The sequence below is a fragment of the Sus scrofa genome, chromosome 10 (assembly GCF_054392235.1).
Source record: "Sus scrofa isolate SSC_HxYL_T2T_F1_AM1 chromosome 10, Sscrofa_HxYL_maternal_Yorkshire_Landrace_v2.0, whole genome shotgun sequence".
Taxonomy (NCBI): Eukaryota; Metazoa; Chordata; class Mammalia; order Artiodactyla; family Suidae; genus Sus; species Sus scrofa.
Genome location: NC_139392.1, coordinates 22967924 through 22982429, shown reverse-complemented (window position 1 = coordinate 22982429; position 14506 = coordinate 22967924). Strand labels below are relative to the sequence as shown.

The window sequence follows — 14506 nt, the reverse complement described above, 5'->3', positions numbered from 1 at the left end:
TCTTGCGTTTAATAAACAATTTTTGAATCACATTAGAAAGCACTTTTGAAAGTACTTTTGAGAACTTTTAATCTTGGAGAACTTGACTTTGATGAATTAGGCAGAAAAAAAAATATGGAGCATTGATTACTGGGGCAGATTTGTTTATTTTAGTTGTCCTAAGTCATCATGGTAGTACTGTGTTTTTTTTGTTTTTGTTTTTGTTTTGTTTTTCGGTTTGTTTGTTTGTTTGTTTGTTTGTTTGCTTTTTAGGGCCCCACCCTCAGTATATGGAGGTTCCCAAGCTAGGGGTCAAATCAGAGCTACAGCTGCCAGCCTACATCACAGCCACAACAGTGCAGGATCCGAGCTGCATCTGTGACCCACACTACACTGGATCCTTAACACACTGAGCGAGGCCAGAGATCGAACCTACATCCTCATGGATGCTAGTCGGGTTCATTAACCTCTGAGCCACGAAAGGAACTCCCAGTACTGTTCGTTTTGATCCTGGATGACTTTTGCTTTTCGATATTCAATTTATCTGTTGCCAAATGAGTTGATTAACTTATGAGAATTGACATTTTATTGGAATGTCAACACTCAACATTCTAGCCCTGAGTCTGGCCTTCTTAGGCTCTGAACAACAATAAATGTTATGGAGACAAACACATCTTCTTATAGGTAAAGCTACATGCTGTTTCTGCGAGGAGATTCACCCACTGAAGGTACCACCTCTGAATTAGTATAATGTCTGCAGGCTGCCAGCCCAGTTCAGGCATTCGTGTTAAAGTCGAGGTATGTATTACTTGTTAGAAATAACCTTCTCAGAGTTCCCATCATGGCGCAGTGGTTAACGAATCCAACTAAGAACCATGAGGTTGCGGGTTCGATCCCTGGCCTTGCTCAGTGGGTTAAGGATCTGGTGCTGCCATGAGCTGTGGTGTAGGTCGAAGACGTGGCTCGGATCTCGCATTGCTGTGGCTCTGGTGTAGACCGGCGGCTATAGCTCCGATTCAATCCCTAGCCTGGGAACCTCCATATGCCGCGGGAGCAGCCCAAGAAATGACAAAAAGGCAAAAAAAAAGAAAAGAAAAGAAATAATCTTCTCATGTCCCCACAACAACTCGATTGGTCAGTGAACTTAAAACAAGTCTAAGTTATAAGAACAATAATGAATTCCGCTTACGTGGAAATATTAAAGCAATGAGACTTAGCAGGAAAATAGTCATTGCTATTTCTGTTTTCTAACATGAAATGGGGGTGATTATCAGAACTAAGCTTTATGGTTTCAGAAAAGACTGTGAAATACTTTGAAATGGGCAGCAGAAATCACTGGGTAGTCTCTCGATGGAATGCTGGGTGTTACATAAAAGACCTTCAGGATTCTCTGACCTTCTAAGGTGTATGCTTAGATTTTCCTTACCACACTATTTTATAACTCTGTAAGTTGTAGGAAAGTATCGCAATACAAATGGATCTTGTTCACTGAAATGCAAATGAATTTGCAGTGGTACAATCAATACTTGGCACACTGTAGAAAAGACGGTTGCAAATACTAATTTTGTTAGCTTATAGGCCATGAAATAGTTTTGCATGTGTTAGTAAATTCATTTCCTTATTTCTATTTACAGATGTGTGTATATATATATATATATATATATACACACATATATATACACACACTATGTATATAATTAGATTACCCTTTGACATCTTGATTTTTATCCTGCTGGTTCCCTGATTTTAGTGACAAAATTCTCAAAACATGTTCATTCTGAGAGTGAAGATTTCACCTTTCTGAAATTACACTTTAATGTCGTCTTTTCAGAATTGTGTAAGTTTACCTGCCTGAAATGACCCAGGATATAAGTTTAGAAGTAGGAGTCATGCTTGCTCCAATAGTACTAAAATTCTGCTCTGGCATTTACTGTAAATGCATTTGCTTCCTGAGGCCTTCAGGCTGTCAGACTCTGGGGCTGGAGTTCATGAGACATATTCCAACAGAGATGACGAAGAAAACATTTTGCTTCAAGTCTGGTCCAAGCCCTACCCATCCTCTTTATAGAACATGCCAGCAGGTGAAATCCTGTCCTCACAGGACCAAACCGTGATGGGCACAACCAACGTCACCCCCCCGCCCCACCCCCGCTCAGCGCAGCCTGTGTGTGTGTGTATACCTGCCGAGAGATAGTTCCAGTCTGAAGACTTAGAACACAGCTCCAAACAACAAACTTTGGGTAGACTTCATGCTCACCTGCACAATGTTCCCGTGACATTCCCAGGACAGTGGCAAGAATAGCCCTTGTCGTCACTGATGCAGGTGGCCCCATTTGCACACTGGTGATTCTGGCAATTGTCTGTAACCGCTTCACAGTGCACACCGGTGTATCCAGGCTCACATGTGCAGTGATAGGCTGCAACACTGTCGGAGCAGTTGCCGTGGAAACAGGGGTTTGAAAGGCATTCGTCAACGTCAAGTTCACAGTGTGTCCCTGACCATCCCCCAGGACAGGTGCAGTGATAAGAACGATACATGTCTTCACAGCGTCCTCCATGCGAGCAGGGGTTGGAGTTGCAGGCGTTGAACGGCAAACAGCCAGTAACCACTGGATTTTTAGAGATTTTGAGAAACTGCTCCTCCTGAGGTTTATTCATGAAACCAGGAACATTTTCAAAGTAAGAGAGATGAATGCCACTGATGTCTATTGTACTTAGACACCCTCGCAGGCCCTGTGTGTTGTCAGTAGCTTGGCCACCCACGTGAATGTCTATATCATCCTTCAGGAAGTCGAGACTCCCGGCGGCCACTGCACTGGTCACAAGAGGTGCTGGGTGGTCCACTTCCATTTGCCACCTGGAAGCCTGGGCCCGTGGGTCTGTCATGGAGAGGGTCACGTGGTGCCACAAGCCGTCATTCACTGGCTGCAAACTTGCCAGACTCAGCATGTGAACACCGTTGCCACTTTGCAGTTGAAATAATAACCTGGACTCTCGAATGCTAACATGAAGGAACTCGGGCTCCTTCTCTGCTTGCAGTATGGTCATGTTTGCATCCCTGGTTCGGAAAGCGAATGTGATGTTGGTGAGGTCTCTGGTAATATTCCCGTTACTCCTGAATACTATTTCACTGCTTTGCCCAGTAAAAACAGCGTTTGCAATACCTAAAGAGAGACGGGAACACCAATCAGCAGCTTTATTAAATCCACAAAGTTTGCTTAAATCGCCTTTGTTAACGTAAGTGATCATTACGTTACTACCATCATAGAGCGAGTGTCTGATACAGGCTAGGTACTCTGTTAGCTGCTTTTATGTTATTTCTAACAAAATTCTTGAATACAGGTGTGTAAGGAGTATCATCTCTATTTTATAGAAGCATAGATTGCGGCTTATGTACGTTAAGCAATTTTCTCATGGTCATGTGGCTAATAGTTCATTAAGCCAGAATGCCAAGTCTTTATTTTACATAAAAAATAAAAATTTTTAAATGAAAACATTTTTTAAAGTAGCGAATGACTGATTTTCTACCTGGCAAACTCCAGTTATGCGCCAAGGTGCCAATCTGTGCCTAACTCCAAGTGGCATCCTGCGGCTGGGAAAAATTACACAACCATGTCAACTGCTCTACTCTATGTCCACGTGTTGCAATGTGACCCCAGCACTTTGGGGCAAACTTACTGCATTTTTCTATTACAGTGTTTTTCCAATTCTCTGAGATCGTGAATTCACAGCTTCCTTTATCTCTTAAAAAATCTAACCCTATCTCAGCTTATGATCTCCTTTGATGCTTTCATGAGAAACCAAGAGACGAACTGCTTCAGGCTTCCACTTCGTACGTAAACCTAACAAATCTGGATCCGTTCTGCTTCCCATTCTGCTATAATGGATGCATTGTCTTTATTCCCATCTGTACAGTAAGAGAAAAAATATCTATTGTTCTCTGTCCCTGGTTCCTCACCTAGGGCCCCTAAAACCCCAGTCAGTCCCTGAGGGATAAGAGCCCTGGGAGAATCTTCTGTTCTAACCACACCACCCCAGGTGGGCTCCTGGATGGGTCCTGGTTTGGGGCTGGTCATCGGGAAGACCAAGCCAGGATCCAAACTTGGAATTCAAAGCCCCAGCCCCATCATCCAGGGAGGGAAGAGGTTGGAAAATGGAGTTGATAATCGGTCATGCCTCCAGAAGGAAGCCTGCACAGAATCCCCCAAAGTGTGGGGTTCAGAGAGCTTCCAAGCTGTTCAACACATGTGCACTGGAAGGGCATGCACCCCAACTCCTCGGATCCTCTGAGACCTCACTCTGTGTAGCTTTTCATTGGCTGTTCATCTGGATCCTTTATCGTGTCCTGTAACACACTGGTAAATGAGGTACGTATCTCCCCAAGTCCTGTGAGCTGCTCTAGCAAATTAACTGAACCCAGATTGGGGGGGTGTGGGAACCTGAGGTATATAGCCAATGGGTGAGAAGCACAGGTGAGAACCTGAACTTGCATTAGCATCTGAAGTGGGCAGGGGTCATCTAGAGGGACTGAGCCCTTAACCTGTGAGATGTGACACTCTCTCCTGGTAGACAGTGTCAGAACTGAGTTAAATTGAAATACACTATAGGACAGCCAGCTGGTCTTGCAGAACTGCTTGCGGGGGGGGACCCCCAAACATCAGGTGTTGGAAGTGTCATGAGTGTGGTCCTAGTGTCACAGTGGCGGGGAAACACACAGGCGGTGGGGAACTGGGTTTTCCCTGCAAGTGGAAAACAGCGCTCCCCGTCACGCTTCAGATCCCATTCACTTTCACCCTTTTTAGGTAATGTTTCTACACACAACCTCTTTCTGTTCTGCACCATCATCTCCCCGCCTTTTTGTGGAATCCCATCAGCACACAAGCATGCTGTAATTGCTCCAATCTTGAAAAATAAAAACACACCCAAGATCCCAGAGTGCTACCCTGACCTCCTGCCATCCGGGAGCTTTCTTATTTCTGTTTCCTTTTCCAGCAAAACTTCTCCAAAGAGTTTATATTTATTTACCTTGCCTCCCCTTTCTCATCTCTCATTTTCTTTTTCATACATTCCGCTCAGCCTTTTGTTCCCCTCGCATCGCAGAAGCCACTGCTGTCAAGGTCACATGACCTCTGTGTTACCCAGGCCAGGGGTCGATTCTCTGTTTTCATTTTCTTCCAGCCTTCAGTAGAAATTGACCTTAAAACACTGTCTTTACTCCCATGTGGGGCATCACACCCAACCACTAATGCTTCATGTGTAGACTATTCCAATTACTTCTCTACGTCCCAGCTTCTGTTGCTCCGCAGAGCGAGGTACCAACCACAACTGAGCTAAAGACCTCCCTGGCCACCATCACACCCAGGAAGGGCTCCTAAATCCTAAACTTGGCAGACACCGTTAATGTGACCTGACCCCTGACCAGCGCCAACGTCATTTCCGGCCACTCTTCCTCCTTCGCGGGCTACAGCCACAAAAACCTTGGGCTGCTTTGGGAAGACACCAAGCTTGTTCCCAACCCAGGTCTTTTACTCTCGCTATTAGTTGAATTAGGAAGATATTGGGCTCTTTCTCGACATAATACGTGCTCAAGGAGTTCCCGCTGTGGAGGAGTGGTTAACGAATCCGACTAAGAACCATGAGGTTGTGGGTTCGGTCCCTGCCCTTGCTCAGTGGGTTAAGGATCCGGTATTGCCGTGAGCTGTGGTGTAGGTTGCAGACGCGGCTTGGATCCTGCGTTGCTGTGACTCTGGCGTAGGCCGGTGGCTACAGCTCCGATTTGGCCCTTAGCCTGGGAACCTCCATATGCCGTGGGAGCGGCCCAAGAAATGGCAAAAAGACAAAAAAAAAAAAAAAAAAGCTCAAATGTCACCTCCTCTGAGCAGCTTCTCCGGACTATCCAAATGAAAGTGCCTCCCCTCAAATCCACTCTCTTTTCAATTACTTGGCTCTATTTTCCTGATGCCATTCTTGTAACTACTTGAGATTAAAATGTGAATTTTCCTGCTTGTTCCTTGTCTGTCTTTCCTCCTAGAACGTGATTGCATTAGCTTCTATGCAATCGCGGGCCTTCTCTGTGTAGGTTATCACTAAGTCCCTAGGCCTGGAACTCTGTGGGGGGTACATGAGGTGCTCAGGAAATATTACTGAATGAATAATCTATAAAAATAATTCAGTCTTTAATTCTGAAAAGTGAGATAATGACCAGAAACCATAGCAGGAATAAAATCAAGTGTGTCATTCCAGTGGATCGTTTGACTGGATTAAAATTTCCTTTGATTTTATTGCTTTTGACTGCGGTGTTTTTGTTTTTTCCCAGCAAGTTTGGGATTGGGAATAGGGAAGAAAAGGGTAAGAAGTGCCTCATTCCACATTTTTAATGTAAATGTTAGCATGACAGATCTCGTTAGCCTCCAACTCCTGAAGGAAGAACACGGTCCATCATCTGTTTAAATTCATTTTACTGACATGGCTTGAGCTCATGGAAATCACTTCTCGTGATCTAAGTAAAATCACAGTATACATATCAACACTTATGCTTTGCCTTTTCCTCAGGGAACTTTATCATAATAAACACACCTGTATCTAAGCTGGCCTGTGATGCATAAGTCTCTGTTTTCAGATAGGATGCAGGGATAGAAGTGAATGAAGTTCTAAAGGCATGAGCTGTAGGCTCCAGTATGTTATTCTATCAGAACTACCTTCTCAATATATCTTTCTTTAAAAAAAAAAAATACAATAGGGTCATGAGATCACATGAAGTTGAAATTACACAAAGTAGCAGGAGTGAATTCTAGGGCTCGTAGCTGTCAGGACAAGTTCACCCTCCTTTGATTTACATGTTCCTCCTTCATTAAGAGAAGTCGTACTTAAAGGAATGTTACTGAAACGTTGTGAAAGGTCAGAGGCAAACCTTCTCCTCTTTCTATAGCGGCAACACAGCAGCCTTTCTGACACTGGGGCATCCAAACCCTTTTCCAGGAGACTGAGAGCTGTGCGCCTGGGGTGTGGTTCTGGTCTGCCGCTGTTTCCAGAAACCCTACTCTTTTTCCTTGTGGAAATGCTCAAAATGATTTAAACCCCTTGTAAAATATAACTAGGACTAACAACTTTAGTATTTCTATCAGAAGACTCACAATAAAGTTAAAAACTAGTAAACGACTTTACACAATTCAGAGGCAGAACAATGGGAAAAGGTGGCATTTAAAATTCTGTGCCAGAAAAACAAAAAGACAACCTATGAAATGGGAGAAAATAGTTTCAAACAATGCAACTGACAAGGGCTTAATCTCTAAAATATAAAAACAACTTATACAACTCAGTGACAAGAGAACCAACCACCCAATTGAAAAATGGGCAAAATACCTGAGTAGACATTTCTCCAAATATATACAGATGGCCAACAAGCACATGAAAAAATGCTCAACATCACTAATTATTAGAGAAATGCAAATCAAAACTACTATGAGGTACCACCGCACACTGGTCAGAATGGCCATCATTAACAAGTCAACAAATAACAAGTTCTGGAGAGGGTGTGGAGAAAAGGGAACCCTCCTACACGGTTGGTGGGAATAAAAATTGGCACAACCACTATGGAGAACAGTATAAGTCAGAAAGAGAAAGACAAATACCATGTGATATCACTTAAGTCTAGAATCTAATATATGGCACAAATGAACCTTTCCACAGAAAAGAAACTCATGGACTTGGAGAACAGACCTGTGGTTGCCAAGGCGGGGGGGGGGGGAGTGGGATGGACTGGGAATCTGGGGTTAATAGATGCCAACTATTGCCTTTGGAACAGATAAGCAATGAGACCCTGCTGTGTAGCACAGGCAACTCTATCTAGTCACTTGGGATGGAACATGATGGAGAATAATGTGAGAGAAAGAATGTATATATATATGCATGTGACTGGGTCACTTTGCTGTGCAGTAGAAACTGACAGAACACTGTAAACCAACCATAATGGGAGAAAACAATAAAAATCCTATGCCGTATGAGAAACCTGATCTTGTTCTTCATGATTTGTACATGTGTGTGATATATTATTTCTTATGAAACATAAGAGTATATGTATTCTTTTAGAAAACTTCCCCAAATATACACACAAGGCAATGCATTTCACATACCATTTTGATATATGATTTTAAAATACAGAAACATAAAAGTAAACATATTCTCACTTTGGGTCTCAGTCTAAATACGATGCTGTTGATAATGGTCTGAGGTCAGTCTACCATTTAGATCCAGATCTTTTTTTTTTTTTTTTTTTGTCTTTTTGCCATTTCTTGGGCCACTCCCACGGCATATGGAGGTTCCCAGGCTAGGGGTCCAATCGGAGCTGTAGCTGCCAGCCTACACCACAGCCACAGCAACGCGGGATCCGAGCGGTGTCTGCAACCTACACCACAGCTCATGGCAACGCCGGATCCTTAACCCACTGAGCAAGGCCAGGGATCAAACCCACAACCTCATGGTTCCTAGTCGGATTCGTTAACCACTGAGCCACAACGGGAACTCCAGATCATTATTTTTGTGTGCTGTTTTCCCACATGTATTTTTTAATTGTATGCAGATACTGTACTTAACGTCTAAAGCAGTTAAGTAAAATATTGAGTTAAATTGAAGAAAAAAATGAATTCATGTTACAAATATTTATTGACAACCTTCTATATGTTTGGTACTGTTCTAAGCACTAAGCGTTGCATGAGAAACCAAATAGAAAATTTTCTTCCCTTTTGAAACTTACATTCAACTGAGCGAAAGATGATGAACAAGTAAACAAAACATCTAAGGATGATAAGAGCCATGAAGAAGAGTAAAGCTGAGAAAGAGGGCATCTGGGTAGAAAATGGAATGAAGTATGAACGCCACTGGGTTGAGAGAGTCTGGGTAGAGGTTGTCATGGGCTGTGGGGGCCTGACTGATGGGGTGAAGGAAAGAAGAGAGTGAGACACCAATGCATATCGAGGGCAACTCATAGAGGGTTTCTTTCACCGAGAAAGGGAGCACAGGAGTTCCTGTCATGGCTCAGTGGAAATGAATCCAACTAGCGCCCATGAGAATGCAGGTTCGATCCCTGGCCTCACTCAGTGGGCTAAGGATCCGGTGTTGCCGTGAGCTGTGGTGTAGGTCACAGACGTGGCTCGGGTCTGGCATTGCTGTGGTTGTGGTGTAGGCCAGCGGCTACAGCTCTGAGTTGACCCCTAGCCTGGGAATCTCCACATGCCGTGGGTGTGGCCCTAAAAAGACAAAAAAAAAAAAAAAAAAGAAGAAGGAAGGAAGGAAGCAGGTACGTGGATGGTGGTAGCTGGTGGGGTTAGAGGTGCCACGGCAAAGAGCTGGTAATGAGAAATTTGACAGTATGTTTATGCGCTGATGGAAAAATCGATGATGATGGTGAATGAAGAAAAATTTTAGAAGCAACAGCTTCTAAATTAGAATTGAGATAGAGATTAGAATTGAGTGCAGGAGTTCCTGTTGTGGCGCAGTGGTTAACGAATCCCACTAGGAACCATGAGGTTGCGGGTTCAATCCCTGGCCTTGCTCAGTGGGTTAAGGATCCAGCATTGCCGTGAGCTGTGGTGTAGGTCGCAGACACCGCTCGGATCCCGCGTTGCTGTGGCTGTGGTGTAGGCTGGCGGCTACAGCTCTGACTAGATCCCTAGCCTGGAACCTCCATATGCCAAGGGAGCAGCCCTAGAAAAGGCAAAAATACAAAAAAAAAAAAAAAAAAGAATTGAGTGCAAATATAGATGGCCGGCTATAGAGTGAACTGTGCATCATCTGAAGCAGGAGAAAGACAGACTAACTGGCAATGCGTCTGGTTTGTAGATATGTTAGAATTCTGCCGGCAGTATTCAGATTTCTAACTCTTGGGAAGGTGTGTCCAGGACGGCTGAAGATGAGCAGGAAAACCATTCAGATGGATGGAAATACTCGCTGCAAACCTCAATCAAGTGCCCAGTGCGGGTGGCTCTCTACACACGAGGCCATGTGATCATCCACACACACAGGGATTTATCTCCCTACCAAGTGGATGTTTTATCCTTATTTACAGAGGAAGCCACAGATGTGAGACACGGATTATTGCTGGAGGGCTCCTCGTTAAGCAGCGGCAATGTGTTTGCACAGGCACTCTTACTCTGCATGGCCAACAACCAGGAAAGAAAAGCCAAATACCACCCGGATAATTCTTACCCTAGAAACGGGCCTTCAGTGATCAAGGGTCCAGGGTTGGTGTTGTTATGAACCCCCACTTCCCACCCAGGATCCCCGGGGCTGGAGGAGGCATGAGGCCGCTCAGGTTTACTATCCTCGTGTTCGCTTGGTTATATGATCACTCACGCTGGGGGAAGCCACCACAGCTTTCTCTGGAAAGCTGGATTTGTCTCTCTACTCCTTTTATGGGTTGACTCATGGGGCATTTGCAATGCATGGATGAAAAGGTGACGGCCACCTACATTCAAATCCTCGAGGCACCTCCTGGCACTGGGCGGAGGGAGGGCACGGGCTGAGCTCACACCAGCGAACCTCGTCACAGGCTTTCCCAGCTGTGTGCGCAGGGCAGGAGCAGAAGAAGTCGTCCCAGAGCGAGTAGCAGACACCTCCGTTGTGACAGGGGGTGGCCTGAGCAGAAAACAAGTCAGAGGCATCAGGAGCACTGGCAACCAACTACGGACAAGAGAGAAGGAAAGACCCAGATCTGTTGATGCTCATTTCCTATGTATTGACACACTGGACTCTCAATATCCATAAGTTAATAAACAGAATAAACGTACTGCTACCTTCGAGATAGGAAATGGGAAATAAAGAAAAAAATATAAAATGGCTCTCTTGAAACACAAGGAAGATTTTAAAAGGCGTAATAATATCCCTCGTAACTTACAAACTACCAGGCACCCTCGTGACACTAACAATCGTTTGGAAAGTTAGAGACTATTACCCTGTTTTCACCAATGAGGAAACTGAGGTCCCTCTCATTGTTCAAGATGCCATCAAAAGTCAAGGAGGAGCAGCTGCTTGGATGCTCTGGGTGTCCCCACAGAGTGACACCGCTGCCCCCAAGTTGCTCTGCCTCTGAATCCAAAGTATACCATTATAATTTGAGTTTTCACACCATGTCTCACAAAGTATTCCAAACGCAGGCAGTCATAGAGGAATTTCTGAGAGCTCAGTCCACATCTATGCCCATTCCACTATGAAAACGTGCTCTAAGCTAATGGCCTAACCTTTCGAAATGTCAGTTTTCCCATCTATTCATCACATAAATGGAGAGAAGCACAACGCCTCTTTATTCAGTGTCCGTCCACAGAATGAAATGGACTGATCCACGTAAATAGTGCCTGGCACGTGGGAGGTGCCCCTCCAGTAATGCCACAATGATTCATTTTTGTATATTTATTTTTTTGACTTTTTTTTTCCTTTCAGGGCTGCACCTGTGGCATATGGAAGTTCCCAGCTGAAGGTAGAAATTGGAGCCACAGCCACAGCTCATTTTTGTGTATTTAGAAGCAAGCCCCTTGCGTGGCAAAAGTCAGAGCTCAATAAATGTTCAAAAGGGGAGTTCCCATTGTGGCACAGTGGAAACGAATCTGACTAGGAACCATGAGGTTGTGGGTTCGATTCCTGGCCTCGATCAGTGGGTTAAGGATCTGGCGTTGCCGTGAGCAGCGGTGTAGGTCGAAGACAGGCTCGGATCTAGTATCGCTGTGGCTGTGGCGTAGGCCAGCAGCTGTAGCTCTGATTTGACCCCTAGCCTGGGGACCTCCATATGCCGCAGGTTCGGCCCTAAAAAGACACACACAAAAAAATGTTCAAAAGGTATAAATGTGCTTCCTTCTATTTCCTTTAAAGAAAAGGTCATGCAGAGCCGACACATTCCCATAATGAAGTGGCTTTTAAAAGAGCACATAAAATATATAAAGCACGGGCTCTGAGTAATGATATTTCAGAAAATTTCAAATCCAAATCCCAGAAGGAAGATACCACTCAGATTTCTTTTTTATCTTATTGACTAAATAGATGTTCAAAACAATGGTAGTTGGGTGTTTAAGATAAAATTAATGGTATCTTTTTTTTTTTTCTTTGCTTTTTAGGGCCACACACATGGCATATGGAGGTTCCCAGGCTAGGGGTCTAATCGGAGCTGTAGCCATCGGCCTACACCACAGCCACAGCAACGTGGGATCTTTAACCCACTGAGTGAGGCCAGGGATCAAACCTGCAACCTCATGGTTCCTAGTCAGATTTGTTTTCGCTGCACCATGAAAGGAACTCCCTATCTTTTTTTTTTTTTTTTTTTTTTTTTTTTTTGCTACAGTATCTTTCAAAATGAGTTAATTCGATTGAACCTCTGACATGCCATGACGAATCTGGGAATTAAAATAGGATAATTCTTAAATACTTTGGTCCTTGTGGGGACAGAAGCATATGGTTATCTTGGGTTGGTCAAACAGATCATGATGGCAACAAGGTCAAGGCCATGTTTTCATGGCTCAACATACATCCCCCAGCCTCGCTGGGAGAATATTGGTGAGGTGCAGCTCTATGGCTGGTGGGTCCGTAACATCTTCACATAGGAGGGTAGCTATAACCAATCATAAACCTCAGCCCGCGGTATGGATGTAGTTGATGTGAAGAAACCCCACCTCGCACATGTTATCTCCGGGGCAGCCCTGGCTCACGTTGACGAGAACTGCACTGTGGGCTGCCCTGCTCGTCGAATTGGGGAAGAATTCCAGGTGTTCGTCGTTTAACCTTATATCCTGAATACAGCCTTTGAAGAACCCGCCACTGGCCTCAGTCTCTTGTCGGTCGGGCAGTCCACCCACGTAGATGCCATCCCCTCTTTGGAGTTTCCACGTGGGAGCAGAAATAAATCCCAGGTTTTGTGACGACTGCTGCAGTTCAATTTTCTTTGGCTTGATTTTCAAAGTTATCAAGTGGGCATTGCCATCACTGAGAACAAAGTTCACGACCAATTTGGGAGAACCTGGAGTCAGCATTGCCAGCCGGCCACGCTCTAGCCAAACACGGACGTACTGGAAAGTGCTGTTTTCCAAAGCTACAAGCAAGCCTGTTGGACGACGCGTTCGCACAAACAGGGACAGGGAGAAGGCCTCTCCGTAACTCTTGTCAAGATGAAAAGCGGCATATCCCGGGGCGTCATCTTGGCCAAATCTGCCCGCCACGTACTCTTTAATATCAAAATAGAGGAGAAAAAACAAAGAGGGAACATCTTAAGACTCACACACAAGCAGCAGCAAAAGATGAAGCAGACATATACGGTAATGCATATATATGTGCACACAAATACATTCATATTTTAATTTTTATGTATTTATTTGCTTTTTAGGGCTGTGCTTTCAGCATACAGAAGTTCTCAGGCTAGGGGTCAAATCGGAGCTACAGCTGCCAGCCTATACCACAGCCACAGCAGTGCCAGATCCGGGCCATGTCTGCAACCTACACCACAGCTCAGGGCAATGCCAGATCCTCAACCCGATGAGCGAGGCCAGGGATCGAACCCGCAACCTCATGGATGCTAGTCAGGTTTGTATCCCACTGAGCCACAGGGGGAACTCCCTACATTCGTATTTATAAAGGCTCAAGACAGGCTTATTCAATAGAATGACAATTTGGGCTGGTGTTCTGAACGTCTGAGTTCATTCTGAAAATGACTAGATTTTGCTTTATACTTTATAGCTGAGATCCACTGATCACAAAAGAGAAAAAAGATCTGTGCGCAGATAAACTTTTGAACCTCTTCTTTACTGCCTTAAAAAGGTGAGGCCTAAAGGTGAAGTAGCAAACAATGCTGTACTCCAGCTTGGTTTGGAGAAATTTGGGGGCAAAAGCTCCTCCTGCTACATGTATATACAGACTACACAGTCATCAGCGGTGCTGTTTGGGGGCATGCTCAAGCAAACGGCATTAAACCTGCCTTTTCCTTGTAAAGGACAGAAATCAAGAATTAGATTTAGAAATCAAGAACTCAGATCCTCTTTTGGAAGGACCCCTAATAATTTTTTTTTTGTCTTTTTGTCTTTTTTTAGGGCTGTACCCTCAGTACATGGAGGTTCCCAGGCTAGGGGTCTAATCGGAACTGCAGTTGCCGACCTACACCACAGCCACAGCAATGCCAGATCCAAGCCGAGTCTGCGACCTACACCACAGCTCACAGCACCACCGGATCCTTAACCCACTGAACGAGGCCAGGGATCGAACCTGCAACCTCATGATTCCTGGTCGGATTCGTTTCTGCTGCGCCACAACGGGAACTCCAACACCCCTAATAATCTTAAAGGCAAGGCAGCCGAACCAAGGAAGACGATGACTCGTCTTCCTGTGGTCCTGGGTGGGAGGAGGGGAGGCCTGGGGGGCAGAGAACTAGCACTAAGCTGTTTTGAACTCACCCAACATTTCCTGTGGTCAAACAAGTTTCTAATGCATTGACATGTCAATACTATGGACAGGAAAACTCTTGAGATGTATAAACATGAACGCTGACCTTCCAAAGCAC

General features: G+C 44.7%; 1 protein-coding gene across 7 annotated transcripts in view; it reads right to left on the bottom strand.

Moving 5' to 3' along the window:
- CRB1 (crumbs cell polarity complex component 1) overlaps positions 1-14506 on the bottom strand; it is a 242556-nt gene that overhangs the window by 43604 nt on the left and 184446 nt on the right. For all 7 annotated transcript variants that reach the window (XR_014817495.1, XR_014817493.1, XR_014817494.1 and 4 more), the window contains exons 7-9: positions 12633-13180; positions 10446-10611; positions 2237-3143 (exon numbers count right to left, since the gene is read on the bottom strand). Coding sequence is in view for 4 of the 7 variants with exons in the window: in XM_084979316.1 (XP_084835442.1) it covers positions 2237-3143; positions 10446-10611; positions 12633-13180 (1621 nt within the window). In the remaining 3 variants the exon portion in view is untranslated. The remainder of the gene's footprint in view (positions 1-2236; positions 3144-10445; positions 10612-12632; positions 13181-14506) is intronic.